The sequence below is a fragment of the Anopheles moucheti genome, chromosome 2 (assembly GCF_943734755.1).
Source record: "Anopheles moucheti chromosome 2, idAnoMoucSN_F20_07, whole genome shotgun sequence".
NCBI classification, from domain to species: domain Eukaryota; kingdom Metazoa; phylum Arthropoda; class Insecta; order Diptera; family Culicidae; genus Anopheles; species Anopheles moucheti.
Genome location: NC_069140.1, coordinates 14,014,569 through 14,037,433, shown reverse-complemented (window position 1 = coordinate 14,037,433; position 22,865 = coordinate 14,014,569). Strand labels below are relative to the sequence as shown.

At 43.9% G+C, this 22,865-nt stretch overlaps 2 protein-coding genes across 2 annotated transcripts; one reads left to right on the top strand and one right to left on the bottom strand.

The window, feature by feature from the left end:
- Nucleotides 1-9,749: 9,749 nt before the first annotated feature.
- Nucleotides 9,750-14,246, bottom strand: LOC128305080 (uncharacterized). The gene is made up of 6 exons (XM_053042373.1): nt 13,505-14,246; nt 11,234-11,355; nt 11,042-11,163; nt 10,596-10,945; nt 10,296-10,516; nt 9,750-10,179 (listed from the first exon to the last, which is right to left on the bottom strand). The coding sequence occupies exons 1-6, from the start codon at nt 13,754-13,756 to the stop codon at nt 9,939-9,941; spliced, it is 1,308 nt and encodes a 435-aa protein (XP_052898333.1). The 5' UTR covers nt 13,757-14,246; the 3' UTR covers nt 9,750-9,938.
- A 6,855-nt stretch (nt 14,247-21,101) lies between these two features.
- LOC128299133 (uncharacterized) lies at nt 21,102-21,455 on the top strand. Its single transcript, XM_053035002.1, has one exon. The coding sequence runs from the start codon at nt 21,102-21,104 to the stop codon at nt 21,453-21,455; it is 354 nt and encodes a 117-aa protein (XP_052890962.1).
- The last annotated feature ends 1,410 nt before the right edge of the window (nt 21,456-22,865 follow it).

The following is a 22,865-nucleotide window of genomic DNA, read 5'->3' as shown; positions in this document are numbered from 1 at the left end:
AATGCATATTTCAAGTGCTAACAAATTGAAGCTAAATTGTTTTTCATTCGCACAGCACCGGACACCGATCGCTTGGTACGCTCCGCTCCACCGGTACTGATGATTGGGCGGCCCAGCCCCCTCCCGATTCTCCCAGCCGTGTTCGGAAACTTTTCTTACGGCCCCAAACCAGTTCGAATCATCAGTATCAAGCACCGCACTCAAGATATAAGACAAACATTAGAGTGCTTTCCCGACACGTACCGAAGTGCTCTTGTCGATTGGGAATTAGATAAATAGACTGATTGCTTTTGTGGCATTTGGGAGAGCAGAGTAAGTGTATGCAAAATTAACACTAACTGCAGTACTCAGTCTCCGTCAAACACGATCACGGTAAAGATTAATTGAAGCAATGCGTCTAACACTAATCGTGTTACGTATCGAACTTGATGGTGAAGTGTGTACGGTTTCGATTCGATAATTTATTCTAGCCTGAATTAGAATGTTAAACAATGTAAACGGCATACTGTGTGTGTGCATTAGTAGAGAGAAATATCTTTTTAAATATCGTTCAAATAATTCAACTTTTCTCGTATAATTGATTATGATGTTTTACCAGAAATTCACATCGATAGACGTTATACGCCTAAATGTATGCAATCTTTATTTTCCGGGTGCAACGGATATTTTCTCACATTAAATCGGCAAGTTGGCCCTGATGATTCCAAGGCTCTGTAAAATATAATACATTTAAAATGATGATGAGGAACACTGTATTTTTGTAGATATTAGAGTATAAAGAAAAAAAAAACATTACAATACATCAATGTTTACTACTGTCAACGTGTTAACGTTTCTCGATTGCCTACCTTTGGGCGTTTAAGAATTATTGCAATGAAAAATGGCTTGTACCTACTGTTGTTTGGTAACAGTTAGTACTCTTTCCTTACCATTGCTACCAGTAATTACTTTTAAGTTTTTTTTAAATATAAGGCTTTGTGTGTGTGTATGTGTGTGGGTGGGTATCATACCACATACCTCTAAACTCTACCTCTGAAGACGAGGACGAAAGCATTGGGATGCACGGGTACAGCTTTCGGGATAAAATAATAGATGTTTCACTAGCAACGAACAGGGCGATAAGCAGCAATAAAGCGCACCGGGATAATGAAGCATCCTTATTAAGTATCCTGTCCTGTGGGTACACCGATTTTACACCTGCCCGCGTTGTCCTTCGTCGGGACGGCAGCTGTCTCAAAATCATTGTCCGTGGTTAAGTGACGGAGCCAACGTGGTACCGTGCACCGAGATGGATAAAAATATTTGCCAAGCATTAGGTCTTGTACCGTTTTTTTTTATTTCGGGTGCCAAAGTTGCTGCCAGTGTCCAGTGCCTTCCGCGAAGGTGTATCCTGGGCGGTGTCTTAAAAATGGCCCCTCTATCCAAGTACAATGGCGCTCATTACGCTGCAGCGAACAAGTTTGCAAAAATGAGGCCGGGAACGATGATGAAGATATGATGATGGTGGTGATGATGCCTGGTAATGCCGAAAATAGTGAGGTATGGCGTATTTAAAGCATCCACACCGACGGTCAGTGCCGGAGTACCGAGACAGATAATTTTGGAAATAGGCAAAGGCAGCGGGATGGAGCACGTAGCGGATTGCAAATTAGTTGAAAGTTAGCGCGGCAAAAATGGCAAGTACGTGTAAGGAAATGTTCGGTACGTCGGTGGCTAATAGCCGTTTATTAGGGATGGTTGTGAATGTTAATAGCCGGAAGAATTTACGGCCAATTAAGTTACGGCATGTTGGCAAATATGCTGAAAACCCCCAATCGCATAATGCTTGACGATCGAATCTAATAAGTCGTAATTTGTGTCCATTTCACGCTTACCGCGATGTGAGGAAAAGTGTGTAGCCGTGAATAAATGAATTATGTTTATTTTCTAATTTTGTTTTTAGTTTTTAATAAGGATGTACTCTCATCTCTTTAAGGAGATTGTAAAGGAATGGCGATATATATCATGCAAAAATGCTATCGAATTTATGTTTTCTGAATAACGGTTCCAGCTGAGAGGACTAAAAAAAAAATACATCCTTCTAAGAATAACTATAAATGGACAGGGCTGCCGTTGTCTAGACGTAGCTGTTTTGCAGAAAAAAAATCTTTATCATATCAGGCATTGTTGTAAAAAAACCAACAAGGATAAGTAAAATGGTCGTCTCAACGTTACACAAGCGTAAGGGAATTGTCCAGAATGTATCAGCCTGGAGGTATGCAATAGAAGTTTGAATTGCTATCACGGTAGCAAAAAGGTTTAAAATTCTTCAACCGTGTTGGTCTGTGTCTTGGTTGATACTACCTTAGCCAAGGGTCATTTACTTGATAGCTTAGAATGGAATATTGTTGTCGCTGGCAGTCTAATATAAGACTTATAAATAGAACCTACAACTTGCACTAAAGCTAAAGTAATGATGGCTGCACTGGAGACAGACGTGGGCCGAAGGTTGATGGCCCCTAGCGTAAAGCCTTTGGAGACTCTGGGACCGTAGTTTAAAGATTCCTGCATTCGAAGAATTCTGGTATCATGTTTAAGTGTTAAATATTACGCTAAACTCCCCTAAAACGTGAAGATTTGATTTGACTTTGATGTAATATTTTTAACCAACGCCAGGAATTCCACATTGGTAAAGCGAAAATTTAATCGGTTGATAAAAAAAAACTCATCTAATTATAAACACAATTCAATAGCTCGCTCGTGCCGTAGGGATTTTTCATTCAATCAAGCGGAAAATTTTCGTTCATCCCACGCAGCCTCGCTTCACACCTACCGACCTCATGCCCGACTCGCAATCAACTTCAACACCAACTGGTACATACCTGAGGATCCGGGCACCATCGGGTGCCATCGTAAGCAAATGTGCTTTGCCCACGGTCGCGGTTTCATGGTAGCCGCTTGACAAATGTAAATCATTTCATATATTCGCCCGTAATTGGTGGCATTCTTGCTGGGCAATTCTTCGCACGGCCGCAGGCTGCGCTGCATCCATGTCGACTGTCCCACTAAAGGGTGCCAGCTGGGGTTGCGTATTCGTTCGCAGCAGCCACACTTCACGCGCCCGGCTCGGGTTGTTTCGAAAACAGGGGCTGCGGATGAGATTTGAAGTGCGTACGGGTTGGAAGGTCCCATTCAATACTTACACCTGCGCACCGTGGTGTGCAATCGGGAGGGAGGAGGGGCCTGGCTGCATGTGAACGTACATTAATCCATGTGCCGGCAACTGTGCGGGACATTCAGTGCTGCCCCGCGAAGACAAAAGTGCCATAATTTAATTCATGCCCCATTAAAGAAATAAATTAATTTATGTTGCACAATCTCGATGACGATTGCGTTTCCGGCGGGCAAACAGGAACACACCTGCACCTTCAGGACCCTCACCCCCCCTCCCTCCCAAGCCGTGGCCGTGGTGGCACAATTTGCAAATCGTTCGCTCGTTGATCCCGGCGTGTCATCAATTCCTACCAAGCGGTTTAGCGAAAACAGATCCCATCGAACCACGAGCCACAGTCGGTCGGCGTTGCAGTGGGCCTTCTGAGTGGGCCATTGGACCAAACGCGCCCGAAGTGTATGCAGCGGTCGATAAGAAGTGCACGACACTGCGGTTGCTCGGTTGCCGCCCGTAAAGGCGATGAAGATTTAACAACGTTTGTTGCTGTCTGCCTTAGCGGTGATTTACCAATGCAATCCTCGGTTGCCTGGCGAAGGAGTGGGTGTGTTGTTCCAAAGTCGTTCCCAATTTGGCCACCTGCAACCGGGCAGTGATGGCAGATGGTTGTTTGCCGTCCTCGAGCTGATCATGCCTTTCGATAGTAGACAACAGGATTAATTGAAAGACATTCGGGACGGCGGATTAGCAACCGACAGACCGATCGATGTCCTTGAGAAGCGCAGCAATGTGAGCCGATGTGCCTAATTGCAGCTGCATTGCGTTTAGGTTTGATGTTTCGCTGACGGTTTGCTGGTTGCGAATCCAAGCGTGCGGTGGTTTTGTGGCACGTGCTCATTTAGTGGTAATGGAAATGACTTACACACACACACACACACACACACACAGTAGTCAGACCCATTTGGGTAATAGCTCTCGGACTAAATCTAGGGAGCTTTGCATTTTATCGTGTGGGTTTGTGTTAATGCGGGATGATAACGTCCAGGTGGGTACGAGATAGCTGTGATGTCAGCACTCATTGCCGGATTGCTGCTTCCAGTTGTAATTGCGTAGGATTGTAGCAGGGGTTTCAGGTTGAAGTGATTGTTTAAGTTTGTGGCGAACCGGCCACAACTCCCAGACGCATCAGCACATAGAGAACAAGAGAGGACAATAGCACATAGAGAACAGTCGCAATCCCCAACAACGACAGCAATTCCTGGAATACAGTTCCCCGTCCTTACAAGCGCAACTGCGCAAGCAGTTGCACTGAAAACAATGCAAGGGATTGTATTCACGGATACAACACACATACAGACCGTGCAGCGTTAGCAGTCTGCACAACTCAGTCTGGATCCAACAGCCAACGTGAAAAGGTCTGCTCCTTCGGTTACGAGTTTAATAATAGTTTATAATAAAGATCAAGAAAATATTTGTCGGCCACAGCATTGGCTACATTGGTGACCCCTGACAAACTTTATTAGTGTTCCCCGACAAGCTACATAGTTGATCTTCCACGATATTATAGTAGTGATCCTGTGTTTCACGTGGCAATCCTTACGAACGGTGCCCCACGCAGCACCCTCGCAGTGCGTTCAACGAGCCAACTCGCGTATCGCGCTCCGCGCCCGACAAAAAAAAAAAAACACGTCCCGCGCCCGACAAACACAACCGTGTACCCGCGAAACCACGCTGCCAGTAACCTGACGTGTGAAAATGAATCCGGAAACCAAATCAACGAGCCAAGAGGACACCCAAAATGCGACGAAAAATCCGGAAAATACATTGACTAAGGATGAAGTTTCTCCGCAGCTACAGTTGCTAAAGATAAACTATCCACCATTCGACGGCGATGACGTGGATGTATGGTTTGTCTGCCTCGAAGCAGCGTTTGAAGTGAACGGCATAAAAGCAGACAAAACTAAATTCAACGCTCTAATAGTAGCACTTGGCACTCGAGCGAAGCATGTATATTCGACCATTTCTCGTTGTGCTGAAATGACAACCCAGACCCGATACTCCACACTGAAAACCGACGTCGTGGCTCATTTCCACCCATCTGAAACAAAGCGCATTTCCACCCTGTTAGAAGGAGTAACTTTGGGTGATCAAAAACCTAGTTCGCTCCTCACACAGATGCGACGTACTGGTGGAGTAGGATGCAGTGACAAAATCCTGGCCAATATTTGGATGCGAGCATTACCATCGACAGTTCGTTCTATTCTTGCAGCCATGTCCACGGCTACCTTAGACGAACAAGCCCAGGTTGCCGATAAGATCATGGAAGCCCCCCGAAACGAAATAGATTCCGTACAAGTTACATCACCTATCCAACATCAAACATCACTGGAATCGCAAATCGCCGCCTTAAGCAAGAAATTTGATCATCTACTAAGAGAGCAGCATCGGCGCCCATGGAATCGACGAAACAGTCATCCGGGGAGACACAACGGAAATTATCGCAGCCAGTCTCGAGAGCGTGATTATTTCATCTGTTACTACCATCGCCGCTATGGTAGTGCAGCAAAGAAGTGTGAGAATCATCAAAATCCAGAAAAAAAGTGCCAATTCACTTCGGTTCCAAAAAACTAAGTGGTGTGCAGCCTAGCTGCACTAAACTTGAACAGGTAAACCGTATTCATATTTTGGACCAAGCTTCACACCAAAACTTCCTGATTGACACAGGTGCAGACGTTTCCGTTATTCCGCCAACACTAAAGGAACGCGATAATCCTTCATCAGAACATCTTTTCGCAGCAAACGGAACAAAAATAGCAACGTTCGGCACAAAACGTCTTACACTCAAAATTGGCCTGCGTCGTCCGTTCACCTGGTTATTCACCATAGCAGATGTAAAATCACCCATCATCGGAGCTGATTTTTTAAGCCACCACGATCTGTTGGTAGATATACGACGAAACAAAATCATCGATAACACCACACGATTAGAGATATCAAACATCAGCAGCGTTTCCGAGCCAGTCATCAAATCGTATGATTCAACATCACCATTTGCGGAAATATTAAGTGAGTACAAAGACATCACCATGCTTAATATCAATCGCAAACAAACAAGTGCAAAAACTGTTCACCAAATTATTACTACTGGCCAACCTGTTTTCTGTCGTCCACGTCGTTTACCCATTGATAAGCTGGAAGCAGCGAAAGCTGAATTTAGATTCTTAATGGAACAAGGAATCTGCCAAGCTTCCAAAAGTTCTTGGGCCAGTCCTCTACACCTGGTCAAGAAGGCTGATGGAACATTTCGTCCTTGCGGCGATTACAGGAGCTTAAACGCTATAACAGTTCCAGATCGATACCCAATACCTCATATCCAGGACTTTTCAAACATTCTCCACAACAAGACAATATTCTCGTGCATCGATCTACAACGCGCTTATCACCAGATTCCGGTCGCACCAGAAGATATTCCAAAAACCGCTATCACCACACCATTCGGATTGTTCGAATTTAAATTCATGACGTTCGGACTCCGAAATGCAGGTCAGACACTTCAGCGACATCTTCACGACATTTTAGGCGATCTAGATTTTGTTTTCCCTTACGTCGACGACTTGTGCATCGCTTCTAGCAGCATTGAACAGCACAAAGAACATCTTCGTAAGGTTTTTCAACGTTTAAAGGAAAATGAACTAGCCATCAACGCAGCTAAATGTCAAATCGGACTTAATGAAGTAATATTTCTCGGACATTTGATTACTGCTGAAGGAATCAAACCATCAAAAAGGAAGGTAGAAGCCATATTAAATTTCCCACAGCCAACAACAGCCAGACAGTTAAAACGATTCCTGGGAACCATAAACTTCTATCGTCGCTTCATACCGCACGCAGCGAAGAACCAACAAATCCTCCAAAACATGATGCAAGGAAATGTTCGCAACGACAATACACCATTGACATGGGACGAAGATACAACAAAAGCTTTCCACCAATGCAAGCAAGATTTAGCTAGTGCAACTCTACTCGCTCACCCCTGTGCGGATGCCAAATTAGCGTTGGAAGTAGACGCATCTGGCAACGCAATCGGAGCTGTATTGCACCAAATTTGGAAAAATGAACGTCAACCACTAGCGTACTTCTCTCGTAAGCTAAGCGCAAGCAAACAGAAAGCCAGCACTTACGATCGAGAACTTCTCGCAATATACGAAGCTGTGAAATACTTCAAAGATCATCTCGACGGTCGTGAGTTTTGCATCTTTACCGATCATAAACCATTAGTTACAGCTTTCCAACAACGTCCGGAACGTGCAAGTCCAACTCAACAACGTCACTTAAGCTTCATCAGCGAATACACCACGGACATCAGACACATTTCCGGAGCAAAAAATCAAGTAGCAGACATGTTAAGCCGTTTAGAATCCATCGATAATCAGCCAATAGATTTCGAAGACCTAGCAGTAAAGCAACGAACAGATCCAGAGTTACAACATCTTTTGACAGACCCGAACACATCGCTTTGCTTAAAGACATTCCAAACGCATCTAACATCGACACCAATTTTCTGCGACATATCCACCCAGAAAATCAGACCCTTCATTCCAAAAGAGTTTCGCAGGCAGATCATATCAAAGTTTCATGGTGCATCTCATCCTGGCATTCGATCGACAACAAAACTCGTATCCGACTCATACGTATGGCCAGCAATACGGCGTGATTGCAAACATTTTGTAATGCACTGTATTCCATGTCAAAAGTCGAAGATAATACGTCACAACAGATCACCGATCGAACACATAGCCATGCCAGACAATAGGTTCACACACATTCATATGGACATTATTGGACCTATGCCACCATCTGAGGGAAATCAATATTGTCTTACCATAATAGACAAGTTTACCAGATGGCCCGAGGCTATGCCAATTCCAAATATCACTGCCGAAACAGTAGCAAAAGCGTTTGTCAACGGTTGGATCGCCAGATTTGGCGTACCAAGCAAGCTAACAACAGACTTAGGCAGACAATTCGAATCCGAACTCTTCAAAGAACTTCTCTATCTTCTTGGAATAAACCATCTGCGTACTACACCGTACCATCCTCAAGCAAATGGACATGTAGAACGCATGCATCGCCAGCTCAAAACAGCTTTGAAATGTCACAACACCCCCAGTTGGACATCAGCATTACCAATAGTATTACTCGGAATGCGAACTTCATGCAAAGACGACATAGGAGCATCTGCAGCTGAATTAACCTACGGTACATCGCTTAGACTACCAGGGGAATTCTTTGCCACCAACGAAAACTCCAGCACCAAGCCAACAACAGATTTCGTTGAAAATCTAAAAAAGACAATGGCAAAGCTTAAGCCAACTTCCACCTCCCATCATTCTACACAGCGACCTTTTGTCCAAAAATCATTGGAAACCTGCACACATGTCTTTATTCGAACCGGAGCCATCAAACCGCCTTTAACTCCACCCTACGATGGACCCTACCGCGTCATTCGGCGAAAAAAGAAATATTTCATAGTAGACATCAACGGAAAAAGTTCATCCATATCCATCGACCGTCTTAAAGCAGCATTCGTACATAACGAACAACAGCAAGATATTCCTGGTAAACCTTCACTGGAACCTCGCACTACATCCTCAGGACGACACGTGAGGATCCCACTCAGGTTCTTAAAAACATAGGGGAGAGTATTGTGGCGAACCGGCCACAACTCCCAGACGCATCAGCACATAGAGAACAAGAGAGGACAATAGCACATAGAGAACAGTCGCAATCCCCAACAACGACAGCAATTCCTGGAATACAGTTCCCCGTCCTTACAAGCGCAACTGCGCAAGCAGTTGCACTGAAAACAATGCAAGGGATTGTATTCACGGATACAACACACATACAGACCGTGCAGCGTTAGCAGTCTGCACAACTCAGTCTGGATCCAACAGCCAACGTGAAAAGGTCTGCTCCTTCGGTTACGAGTTTAATAATAGTTTATAATAAAGATCAAGAAAATATTTGTCGGCCACAGCATTGGCTACAAGTTGAACTGGATTATGTTTTTTAGTGGAGAAGGGGAATTCTTCCCAACTTATGGACCATGATGAAGATGTATTTCATGCTGTTCCAAGTTGTCTCGTCTGACTGATATCTGACAGCACGCCGGAAAGATGTGTCATTTTTACGAGCATTGCAGATAACTCTGGACAGCACCGACTTTAGAATTCCAAAGCTTAAAATTGGTGAAATATTTTGTATTTCTTCAACCAAATATTCCAAAAGAATTCAGAAATAGCTTTAACAACTCTTTTACTGGAGCTAAGACCTCTATTTCTGTAGTTATTTCTAGATTTTGTTCAAGTTTTCCTGGAATGTTCAAACATTAGCAAAGCCCTCAGCGTTTTAGCTACACGGTTAAGAAATGGCTCTAACTTTGCCACTTGTACTCTGGTATACTAGCTGTTAGAAGGGATTCTAAAAGGCTTTTTAAAAGAGAAGTTTGAAAGCCCAAACAAAGTCTAGTAGCAATTTATAGCACAAAACCAACCAGTGTTGGTGTAAGGTAGGTTAAAAAACAACGTGTTTGTTCGTAATATTTCATTGAAGAACACTCTTTATTGAACAGGATTCCATTTATCGCTAGCCGTTGAGCACACCTCTGTTCACTCACGGCACGATGTGAATTAAAATGTTAGAACCCATTTAAGCACCAAATGCTGCCCGCATTCCAACGGCCACGGTTCAGCTAACCCAGTCCGATCCGATCCGAATTGACGGCAAACGATCACACCGGATCAAGCCCATACTTTTGGTGAAGCTTATACATTTCGTATACCATGGCCGCTAGCTCCCGGTTAAGTGGTTCCCCGCCCCGTGTCCATGCGTCCGCCTCGGCTTCTGCCTCGGTGAAGATGTTCTCGGTGAAGGATATCTCCATCGGTTCGTACAGTACCATCAGGAACGAGGAGGCAATGTTAAAACCGTAGGTGTAGTATTCGACCAGTTCGCGATGAAATGACTCATAGCTAGGGATTTTGTTGAAAGTGATTAGGGTAGCGTGAAAGAGAGAAGAAAACAGCATTGGAAAATTGATAAGCATGGAATACGTTGCTCGGCGGTGGGTGTACGATTGAAGCAGCACCTGAAGTACGGTGGTAATTCGCTCGGATCCGAAACGCCAACGATTCTGGCCACCGTGCGTACCAGCTCCCGGTGATAGGTTTGGAAAATGGTATCAAAATGGTGCTCCCGCTCGTCATAGCTGGTTGAGTTGGCAAGGAAGGTAGTATAATCGATCATCGGTGATGCGTAGCGTAGGGTTTGAAAGTCAAACATCATCACATGGGTAGGCCGTTCGGGATCCTGCGAAATGGAGCGGGAAGGAGGACGATGAAACGGAATTCGCATTGCGCACTTGTTAGTTCCGACCGATGTTGTTTACCTTCGCATCTCCGTACCGGAACGCCATGTTGTTGCGCAGGTAATCACCATGGCAAATGACGGCCAACGGTTCCCGTGGCTGTACCTTTCGCTTCGCGTGCGCCCACGAATCCTCGAACAGTCGGGCCAGCTTTTCGAGGTACGACGCCGGCACCAACGCCTTGAAGCGGCTCTCCTGCAAGGATTTGATCGCACGCTTCGGTGCAACGGTCAGGACCGTCTTCCACATAAGATCCGTGATATCGGCGGCAAATCGAGATTCTTTAAATTTCGCAATAATACTGTCGAACTGCGCCCGACGTGCCTCCTTCATGCCGTAACATTCACCATGGAAGCGTCCCAGCTCTTTCACTGTGGGGTGTGTTCAATCGTGAACAAACGTGACACTAGAGATATAAACTGTTTTGCTAACGGTGTGGGCGGTGAGGAAACAAAAACCATACAAACCTGCGAGCATGATGTAATCCAGCGGCAGGTTCACGACCATCGGTGACGTTTTCCAGCCGGAAAAGGAAAAATCGCTCATTACCATTAATGCTTCCGCTGGTTTCCGTTCACAGTGATAGTAGCTGGGCGCAGAATGGAACACGAAAATAGATTGCATTGTGAAGGAGTTGCCGTAGCAGATAATGGATTTACCTTGGATACAGCTCGGCCTTACCGAGGGTGGGTATGATTTCCGTGTAAGCAATCATTTCGTTCTCGAAAAGCGTTTCAAATTGACAGCTCTCGTACATCTCCTGGGTGCAATCGGGCGTTATCTGGCGGGTGAACAATGATAGGGAGAAAATGAACGTATACTATAGGCTCTTTACCATCCACTGGCCCGCCACACCGTGTGACATTCTATTCAGCTTTCCCAGCTAGATATCATTTTGCGCAGCGGGCGCTAATCCTTTTTGCATCCAAAAGCAATATCAATTTACGCAGGTTGTCATTGGATTTACTAAAAACTAAATGTCGACACCAAATGATGAAAAACGGTACTGTGAATGTCATAATTAGAAGCATATACATTCTGTGGACATAATAAACTGAGAGGAAACACGTGACAACTGTTGCCTCTAATTAGTGTTTGTAACTCAATCTTCATTACATGGCCTGGTTCAGGAAATGTTTATGATGAATTCGATTAATTGATTTTATGCAGCCTTATTGAAGCCATGAAAAATTTTATATTAATTATCCGTGGATGCATTGAAAATCTGAATATTAGTTCGGATTTTATTTCAGACCAGTATTTTAGTGCTAATTTTATAGCTCAAAATGATGCACTGAGGTGTTATTAATGATGATGAAAGACAAGCAAAGCATATTTAGAGCGTCTTAATGTCAAACGATATTATTATTATTATTATTATTATTATTATTATTATTATTATTATTATTATTATTATTATTATTATTATTATATATTATTATTAATCACAATATTTGATTACTACAGTAATACTATACTTCTCCTAGCTTGACTGCATTAATTCAATATAATTCAATTACTAAACTTCAAATTAATAAATTCTTCTACTAAAAAACGACTGCAACTTCAACGGAACGATGTCTGGTACCGAACTTCAAAATTTTGACACATCTGATGGTATATTTGGTCGATTTATGGCCCTCGTGCTCGTTAAAACCTATCATCTAAGTCTAGACGTGATTGAAATTTGTTGTACAACATTTAACAAATATCTCATGTTGTCGCCTAAGCACAATAACGACAAAAGGCATTAAACAGTACTATAGATCTCGAAGTTCGCGAAAGATCATCCATAAAACTTTCTGAAGTATATCGAACAAAAAATCTTTCCCTGTTGACCTAAGCTATTCTCTGGTCTTGATGGTTGATAGATCGTTACTAATTACAGTCCAGAGACATAAGGCATTAGATTCTGGATAGAGGCAATGCGACTCGGCAGTCATTACAGTCTCGAGAATAAGTCGCAGTAGTCGCTACTAGATAGACACTATGCGACACTTGCTTATGTGTGTATGCGATACAGACAATATGACCTTCAAACAGTTTTACACATTAATACCGAAAAGGTGTGAACAAAAAGGTTTCTAGTTCTGTAACTTCAAATTTCAATAGTAATTCGAGAAACATTTGCTAACCTGAAATGAGTTCTCGCAAATAAAATTATTCATAATTATGCGGTTGGGGCGGTCCGACGGCACCGGTCTTCACACGAACGGACCGGATCAAAATCCCATCCGGACCGGTAAAATAAGTCTAGTAAGCCATAAATGACAGGCATGATCTAGTAGGTTGTTACGCAAAGAAGAAACAGAATTGTGTTGTTAAAATGATATAACGATAGTAGTACTTAAAAACGTATGCAAATAAATGTGTTAATCTGCCATTAAAAGCTATCTATCAAATAAGCCACCGCACTGGAGCTAGCAAATTATTGCGGCCTAATGGAGTTACAGTCACGCACCCCACCCAGTGTACAGTGTTATCGATCTTATCGATGTGAACTTATCATACAGGCCAAAAGTACTATGATAGGCACAGGACCACCAGACGCAAATGAGATAATGATTTATGGTTAATAATGTTCAACGACACAACGAACGAACAATGGTCGATCATTGAGCTCCGAAAGAGATTTAAAATGGAAATGCTGAAAGAGGAAATGGTGTGATGTGTTTTAACAAGCTATCGCGATCGCAATGAACTAATTTAGCGAATGCGCCCCCTGTCTGGTTCTTCCATTTGAAGGGTTGCCATTTGTGGCAAATCAAGTGTTTGTTTGATGAGACAAAAATTTGCTGAGATGAAGTTTACAGAGCGTGGCCTTCCCAGGGCAAAAAAAATTGCCCATTCACTGTTTGTTAGGCAATTGAAGATTGCTTGCTCATGTTGATCAATGTGCGCACACTTAGCATCTTCCAGCACCCAGTTACCTTCACTATCAGATGAAACGTTTCCGACTTGATATCTTCACCAGGCTCAGGTGTCTGCTCCAACACCACGGTTACCACGAACGGTACCGTCAGCATGAACCCATTGGTAACAAGCGGCTTCACATCAACCGATTTCAGCCGCACTTTACCGCTCTCCGGAAGATGCTCGGTAAACGAAAGCTGTCCCCGGGCCACCATGCCCGGTATCACGACATCCCGCACGTACGCTTCCTTGTGGCTTGTATCATTCATTGCTGCGGGCTGGGCACTGTTATAACAACACTCCTGGCAGCTGATAAAACAATACGTGATGTTATCTTTTACTTTTGCGCGCAAACATAAACAACTATCTTCACGCCACTAGCGGCAACGGTTTGACAACGTTCCCCCCGTTCCAGCACTAGATTGCGAAACACGGTACAATCACCCTTAAACCCAAAACTGGGGCTCCTTTATCAGTACCCAGGCCGGTGGTGGATTCGGTGAAGCTAAAATCAAAATACACGGTCGCGTGACAGTTGCGGTGCAGATTTTGAACGTCCACGCGCCCTAATGTAGAAGAAGGGGTAGAAATGTGACGGAACTAATCTTGCTGGTTTCGCGCACGCGTTCACTCTTCGCGATGTGCCGTGGTGATCGTACTAATAGGGCGCGTGCGTTCCGCGACCGGTTCGACAGTGGACTAAGGTGTCGTTGTAAATGTTCCTGCATCGGGGGTGCCTCCCGAAGATGCGCACGATGATGAAGCGTATGGTCATGGACATTGCGTTGGAAATCATTGATAGCATTTATTCATTTTATTCCGTACTTGTTCATTATAATGCTTGTATTTTGTATGAAATACTTTTTATAACTAGAGTTCATTTTAATAAAGACAAATTAAGTAATAATATAAAAAAATGGAGAGAAAATTTGGATATGCTATTGAAATTACTTATTTATTTAATAAAAAAAACAAACAAAAACAATTATCAAACAAATATCAAATAAACATATAAACAATTTTCTGAAAATATAAACCCTATTAACAAGTTTTAAAACATATTAATAAACTAATAACAATGTTTTTTCACAATGACCTAAACATTAGAGAACTTTACCACTTTCCCAGATGCTGTGTCGTTTGTCTAAGCGTGACGCGGCATTATCTCGCGAATTGTTTTTTTTTGTGTTGTTGTTTGCGTGATCGGCACGGCATTTCTTGATTACACACATCGGCACAGTGCGATGGGCAATGATGATGGGTTCGATACAAACGATCACCACATCCAATTGACTTTGACATTGAACCATCGGTGCGCACCTCCTACGGGTACGCACCGTACACAGCAAACAAACCCCCTAGCCTAGGATGGGAGTGTGAATGCTAGACTAGATTGTAGTGGTTATGGCGCTATGTTGGTTGGTTGAGACTGCGTGTGCGATAGCAAAGGGTGGGGAGGAAATAAATGGAACGTGTATGTTGCTGTACCAGCGGGCCGATAATACGCCTAACAGTAGACTATGCCGCTGTGCGTAAGCACTTGCGTTTATGTTCACAACATAAGGCGGTAAGAATAATGGGCGATGCAATTGTCGGTACAGTCGCGCGAGTAAACACACCATAAATGATCGTAATGTAATTATATTCATTACTAAAAGGTTACATAAAACAAAAAAAGCGAATGAAGTTGATTTGCTCACGACAAGACTGATCCAAAATCCCTTCTCGGCACGATTCACCGTTCGTAGGACTGACCATCCGTTTATGGCTAAATAAAGTCAAAGAAATTCAAAAATGGCGGAAGAGAAAGTTGATTTTTGAAGAAAACGAGTCAATAAACAATTTATTGGTAAGCTATTAGACCAGGCTAATAGCAATCAATAGCAATATTTTCGAAGTTATGTCCTCAAGAAACAATTTTTGAAGAGTTAAGGAAAATTATTTCAAATGTAATTTAAATGCTTCAATTCCCCCATGAGAGAATTCCAAAAGGAATTCGTTAAGAATGTAAAGATTTCGTTATTGTTTACTGAATTCTAATTTTATTCGGCCTAATACGGGGTACAGCTGAGTTCTTGTTTTTGGTAGCAAAGACATGGCTTCGTTTTGTGGCCGAGATAAAATGTAGTACCCAAAATCTGTTCAAGGTCGTCCAAGCTTTCGTCGTCCATTAACGAACATGTGTACCTTGTTTGTTGGTTAACATGTGGTCGTATAAATTTGGAATTTGGCAGAAGGGATGGGCATTTTGTTAGTGGCCTTAAAGACCCAACTGAAGTAAAAACTGTTTGCCGCAGACATGCCTTTTTTTTTTTGGTAAATTGAGAACGGTGATGAATCAGGGTTTGTTTCGTGTGTTCGATGTTTCGATCCGACGGGCCAAGGTTGTTCCAACATAATTTGACCACTTTTCAGTGCAATCCACAGTTTATTGTTGTTTGCTATTTTTAGGCTTCCAAAACCGAAACCGGAGGTGTTTTATAACGACTTGGTCAACAAATTATTGTCAAAATGTGAATAATAACAAACGTTAGAACTTTAATTAAATGTCTTTTGCAACATGACTCAGTGTGACGAATTGTAAAGTGTTAATTGAGTGTTAAAAGAAGAAGATAAGCTCTGAATAAATGCACTTGATTTGGAAGAATCCTAGGCTTGTGCAGGAGGAACTTCAGGATAGTCAACCAGAAAACACATCAAAACAAACAATTCTTCGATGCATGGCCTGCTATTTTATCCATCCTCTTGTATGGCGCTTGGCTGCTGTTTGACAGCTGCATTGGGCAGCGTAAGTGCACAGCGTATCGAGCCATCACCAATCCTGCCACTCTTGGGGGGAGAGTGCGTTACTGATTTTGATAAATTAAATGGCAGTATTTGTGCTGACACACCTGTACCGCGAGCACTCGAGGAACTAATCGAATCAAGTATCAAATATTATTCCGTCCACGTCGTCAGCATCTTTAGCCCGTGTGCTATCTTTAGCGTCAGTCAGCGTCCGTGGTGTGGTGCTCCATATGAGAGCTGTAGTGCCTTCCAAATTCCTAGCCGACGACTTGCGGTGTATCAGCCGCACTGTACCGTTGATTAAATGTGTCATACAAAACGGCAAGACATCTTGTCCTCTCGCAAAACGGCAAGGAGGAGGACCCGTGACCGTCCGACCGACAATCAGCCCGGGACCGTTAGCACTTTCGGAAGTGCGAAAGTTAGATCGAACAAGGCAGTCGGAAGTGAATTTGATTACCCCGGACATTTCCGTACGGTGGTCCCTTACCGGGCACCGTGGTTCCGGGTTGCACAGTGCGTGTTGCTGCACGAAGTTTCACGGAAGGATTCTCGCAACCCACCGCAAAGACAGGTTGAGTCCCGGCATAAAGTGGCGTACCGTTCTTCGCTGAAACGGCCCGAAAAACTCACCCCCCGTCACAAAGTCCGCATTAAAATGCTCTCCGATGATTTTGTAATTTCGCTCGCAGTCAACTTTATGACACGTTATTAATTATATTTCCTGGAGTGTCGCTTTCTTGGCTTTGCCGAGTCAAACGGACGGACGTTTCGGTGAGCGCCTTTGGTGCAGGGTGACCGGGTTCGTAACCGACACTCTCCGTCAGTGGTTTGGCGGGGACATTCGCGTGAACATTGGCCTGCTGTTCACGAGTGCAAAAGGCTCGGACCAGACATTGTAGCGCCCGGAATGTTCCCGTGCGAACGAAGGTGAACGAGCCACTCGCTGCTTTTATGGTTGCGAGTCTTAATGCCACACGGAGGTCAACAGTGACCGGCGTTGCTGTGAAGGTTTCTCTACAGCTCTTTCACGGTGGGGTTTTTTGTGGAAAAGATAGCAAAAAAGTAACAATACTTCTTGAAGTGGAAGTGCAATAGTGTCTGAAGGTAGAAGGATAGAAGGTACCTCTAAAATGAGTGTGTTCCACACTGCATCGCCGGTCCGGACGGTGGCTTGACTACATTAAGATGCGGTGCGGGTTTTGCCGAGGTTTCGTTCGTTTGGGTTTTCTTTCCTTGCCGTGCCGTGCCGCTTCCGTGGGTGTATGAGTGGCCGATGCGCCACACCCAATTCCTGTACCACGGTGCCGGGGACACTGATTTCTCCAATGGATTGCACTTGCTTTGCGCAGGATTGCGACACAATCTGTGGAGGGAATAGGGAGTTCCGTGCCGTTTATCAGTACGTCGGCACATGGTTGAAAATTCCCACCGGGTTTAGTTCCACCCATTAAAGCAGAAGGCGTCTTACAACAGGGCTTATAACTTCAGCACTCCTTATTCTTTTCACACAAACAAAAAAAAACCACCCCAAAACCTTAGCCCGTTTTAAGTGTTTCAACGTTCAATTGCGAAAGCTGTTGCAATCTTCCGTGGAAGCCACCGGCGCTAGGGTAAGCGCAATCCACCGTGGTGGCGGCCAGGCGCTGGCAGTTACTGGTAGCGTTCACAAATGAAAGCACTGCACCGGGAGGATGAAGTTAATACTGCGGCTTACGGGCTCGGTGAAGGAGTTGGATGATTAAGCCGCGAGGAAACGGTTTGCTGATGATGTCGCTGCCTGCCTGCCTGCCTGCCGAGGGAGGACCAATGCAGCGACGCAGCGGCAGCAGCATTTGTTTGCCGTTTTCTCTGCCCAAGCTTTTGTAACACTTTTCAGTAGTTTATCGATCTTATGATACCCTGGTGGGTTATGCGGGGGTCGGTCGGTTTCAGCAGCAGCGCAAAGGACAACCGGGTACGGGAAGCCATTTGTGCATTAAGTACGGCCGTTGGCTGCGTTGGGTGGTGGTGGAAATCAGCTTCACTGCTGGTTTAGTAAATGATACCCGCGATAATATTTTGGGCTGTGTCGAAAGGCGAACAGCCCTACGGGAAAGTACACTCGAGCGCCACAATGTAGGTGGTTGTCTTTGTCGAAAGATTGTGCTTAGAATTTATGAAGCGAAAAGTAATCTTTAAAACGAGGTTCGTCGAGGACGAAACGTAGGTTTCAAGTGGTCTTTAAATAGTCGTTAATGCATATGAAATGTACAATAGTTATGTTATGTAAAGAATAGTAAAAGATTCGGGAGTTGGCAACTAGGTCGAGACCATCAAACAGTTTGTATGGAGCTGGATGGAAAACATTTAATGCTATTTAATGAATTTAAGACTATTTAATGATCTAGTAGGTCGTTACACTGAGAAATAAACAAGAATAAGTGAAAAAGAAGACGAAGAGTAAATAGAAATGGCTACTATGACCAATTATTTTAAACGACTGTAAATATTGACTGATATTCTTAAAGCAAGTAGCATTAGTTAGCAAAACTAACTTTGTTTACAAACTATTTAACAGGGTGAAATTAAAACATATTTTATATATATAAAAATATATGCATATAAAAATATAACAACATATTTTTTTTATTTTTTACTAATTAACAATGAAGAACGAGCAATACGGCCTGGCCGTTCCTGAATAACAAAAAAAAAAAACAATGAAGAACGAAATTTTGCAATATTTGAATTAATCACCCAAGTAAAATAAAATAATAAATAAAAGTAAATACAAATAAAGCTTATTTGCACGTACTTTCAGAAATTCGAACAAATAATGCCCCAGCGTATTGAACAGCGTGCACGGTTAATTCCAACGCTACTTCTACTTGTCGTATCATACGGCAGCTTGACGGCTCAGTGTGGTAATGCTGCTGATGAGCCAATTCCCACTATCGTCCTCGATCGGTGCGCTTTTGATGTGCACTATGCGCACGGGCTGCGTGGCGTAGCATCAGTGCAGAAAATTTCCTTCGGGACTACTTTATCATCATAACCATCGGTTGATTACTCTGCGGTTTGGCGTTGCTGTGTGATTCTTCCTGCATTCCATTGACGGGCTGTCACTTTGCTGGCTTCAATTTCTAGCGGCACTGCAAGACGCTGCCTGCCTTGTGGAGGGCTCTTGATCTAGCTTCATCAAAAGCTTCATTCATTAATCGGTGTGCAGAAGTAGCAAGAGCCACAGAAGGTTCGTATTGAGGAAGGCGTATGTACATCGCTCTACCGAACTTGGTAGAAGCAAAGTTCCTATGAGTGCAGTTTAGCTAAACCATGTGATGATTTTTTTTCGTTACGAGCGCTGTAAACCATTCACGTTGCTGCTATTTATTAAAAGAAAATGCCCAAAATAGGATGAGACATACATTAAAAGATTTTCACACGAGCAGTGAGGAATAATGAAGCACATGAGACATTTAGACAACTTAGACAAAAAATTGCTCCACAGATGGTGCTTGTTTGGGGGTAGATAAGATTTTTACATGTTTACCAAACTTCAAACACAGCGAGCACGGGTTGGCCCAGTTGTGAAATGGTAGGAGGATATGCTTTACGCCCAGTAACTCGCTTACCTTTCTAATGAGAACATTAAACGGAAGCTCCTTACCCTCGGACCAGAGGCTTGATTGGAGGCGGCACATATGCTGACAACCGGCACCGTCCGAAGGTCCTCTGTCATGCCACCTGCTTCTCGGGCTTTCTCACATTCTGTCCATCCCTATAATGTCGGTGAGCTTCGTTGGCATTCACCGGTCGATGCACACGTGTGTGTGTGTGTGAGTGTGTAAAGTGTATTGCTTTCATCATACATGTAAATTAGAAAGAATCTCACCAGAGACTAAAATTTCTTGCAACACATGGTGGCTCTGTTTTTTTTTGTGTTTGTCATGTTGTCGGTTGTGTTTTGTGCAAGGCGTGGAAGTATTTGGCCCCATAGACCGTTCTGCCCGACAAAGACCTTTAATGAATCGACGGACGACGAGTGAGACTGGGTTGTGGGGGTGGGTTAGTGTTTGGGAAAATGAAAACTCACATTAGTTTGGTCCGTAGTTTTTGGGGGCGTAGGGAGAGGCGACGTGATGAAAGGTTCGTTAGGTGTTTTGTTGGTTTTGCGACCGGCAAATAGTCGAGATGTTTGTCATGAAATATGTAGTTAATTACAAACTGTTACAAAACAGGCGACCTTTCGGCTTTGAGGGGCTACCGGAGTTCGTGCGAAATACAGCCTCAAAACAATCGGAATACATCGTATAAGCGGTCTGTGTGTGAGGTAAAAATTCAAAGTGTACTATACGATGCATGCGAGATTACGCGAGTTACACAATGTCAGGGTGTTTGCACTTGCTGTGCGCCCTGTAATTGGTCATAGCTGGCTAAATTTAGAGCCAGACATCGAACGGATGATTGCGCTAATCTTGGCTGGCTTGCAGATATTGCAGTTTGTAGGTTCGTCTAATAAGCTAATAATACAATCAAAAGTGATAGCAGAGTAATGGAAAAGCGCATCGGAGTGTACGAGGGCGGAAGAATTGATAAGCCCCGGTTATGCTCATAAACTCATCATGTTAGATAGCTTTTTGATCATGACCGCCCTTGATTCGAAGATAAGAAGAAGTGGTTTGAATGTGCCGCTGGACATTGGTTTTGGTTGGTGGCCAGAAACTGCCCATCGCTTATGAACAAATGTCTGCACTATAAAAGACATACAGCCCATCATACCCAATCATCAGTTACTACAGCTCAAGTCAAGAAGTAGAACGAACACAGTGTAAGCAAACGAGCGAAATGCGCTTCCTAATCGTGCTGGCCATGTTGGCCGCGGTGGCCCTTGCCAATCCGCTGATTAACATTCGAGTCAACGTGGATAGTCAAACGGGATTACCACCGGGACCGGGACCATACCCACCACCTGGGCCGGGACCATACCCACCACCGGGACCGAATCCGGAGGAGCCGCCACCGCAACCCTACAGAAAGGATGCCCTGGAACCGGCGGCACTTCCCGCTGACTCGGACGTGATCTATCCGATAAACGAAGCAGTTGCACCGTTGGTCAACATTGAGGTATTCGTTGACAACCAGCGCCAAGGCAACATTCCAATTGTTCCGGAGTATCCTCCACCTCCTCAGCCATACTAAGCGCTTCGCAGTGCGGAATAAAAGACCAGGACCGTCTATGTGAACGATCGCGCAAATGAAGTGAACGGAAATATATTAACAAACCAATGAAATAGAATCGTTTCTTTCTGGTGCCCGGTTTTGTGATCTTTGCGCCAAGAAGACACTGCACATGGAGGCAGGAAATTAGAGACATTGGTATGCACCTATGCCCTTTCCTTGTAAATGCTTTTGGTCCCCTGGTAGCTTGGGCACTTCTGAGAAATGTAGCACGTACGTTCATTAGGTTCCGGTCGTTAGGGTGGATGGGTCGTTTGTCAGATTTGTTAGCATTGTGACCAGGGTTGGAAGGGCACATTCATGTTTCAAGCGAATTTCATACCTTCTCGTGCCTTGCCGAGCTCTACAGATGGCACCAGATGAGCGAGGAGGTACTTGATCGAGGACAGCAGAGCGTAAGCGACATGGTCTGTTGTTTTTGCCAACGGTTCAAGCCGTTTAGAAGCATCGGTAATTAATGCCAATTAGTGTTGTCACTCGTATTTTCTGCGAACTTTATCTAGTCTTCGATATTTCTTTTTCCGCGGAAGAATGTTTGTTTCATCTGTTCGTTCCATTTCCGTCAATATGTTTACCGGATTGATTGCGTTACGGGTGGCACTCGGTTCCTCGATGCAGCAGGCGCAGTAATTACTGCGAAGCTAGGTACGATCAGAGATGATAAACAACTTGTTATATTGGTGATGGTCATGACACAACGGCACAGTCAGTTATTACGCTTCCTGCAAGCTACTCTAATCCTTTCTACGAACGTACAAGCTTGTTATGGCTATAGAAATGAAGTTAGAAAAATTGCCGTCACTCCACAGAACTTGGAAAACCGATCATACGCTCATTATAACGCATGATTTTATGTATTCCAGAATGATGTCTCTTCGATTGTGCAAAAGCGCCTGGTTTTATGCAATGGATTGCATCAGGAACTTTCAATTAAATTTTCAAAAATTTCGATCACTTTGAGCAACGATAACCTAAAATTGCTCGAACTCTTGCAAAAGAAAATGTTTTCCGCAAATGCACGTTGGAAAAACGGCCACACGGGTTGTAAGAGATGGACGAAATGATGAGAAACTATGCCGGAGTTAGTATGCCCTATTGGGCTAACATCTGAATTACCCCATTCCGGGTGGTAGTTTTTTGCTCTGCTTGATTCCTGGACAGCACCAATATACTACCGAGAACACGATACATTCCGTATTCTATTGAAATATTCGTGAGTTGTTTTTTTCCGGTTGAATGGACGGGCGAGCCGTACGGGATGGTACAGCAGATTCGGTAGCATTAGACTGGTACGGTCCACATATTGTTGAGCAGAGCCAACGACGTAGACGATGTCGATTCAAAAGCGATGATGGCGAAGGCGAAGGCTAC

Coding starts and splice junctions, on each gene's coding strand:
- LOC128299133 (XM_053035002.1), top strand. CDS start 21,102: ATGCGCTTCCTAATCGTGCTGGCCATGTTGGCCGCGGTGGCCCTTGCC.
- LOC128305080 (XM_053042373.1), bottom strand. CDS start 13,756: ATGAATGATACAAGCCACAAGGAAGCGTACGTGCGGGATGTCGTGATA. Junction 10,946..11,041: donor GGATTACATCATGCTCGCAG/GTTTGTATGGTT, acceptor CACACCCCACAG/TGAAAGAGCTGGGACGCTTC. Junction 10,180..10,295: donor GAATTACCACCGTACTTCAG/GTGCTGCTTCAA, acceptor CAAAATCCCTAG/CTATGAGTCATTTCATCGCG.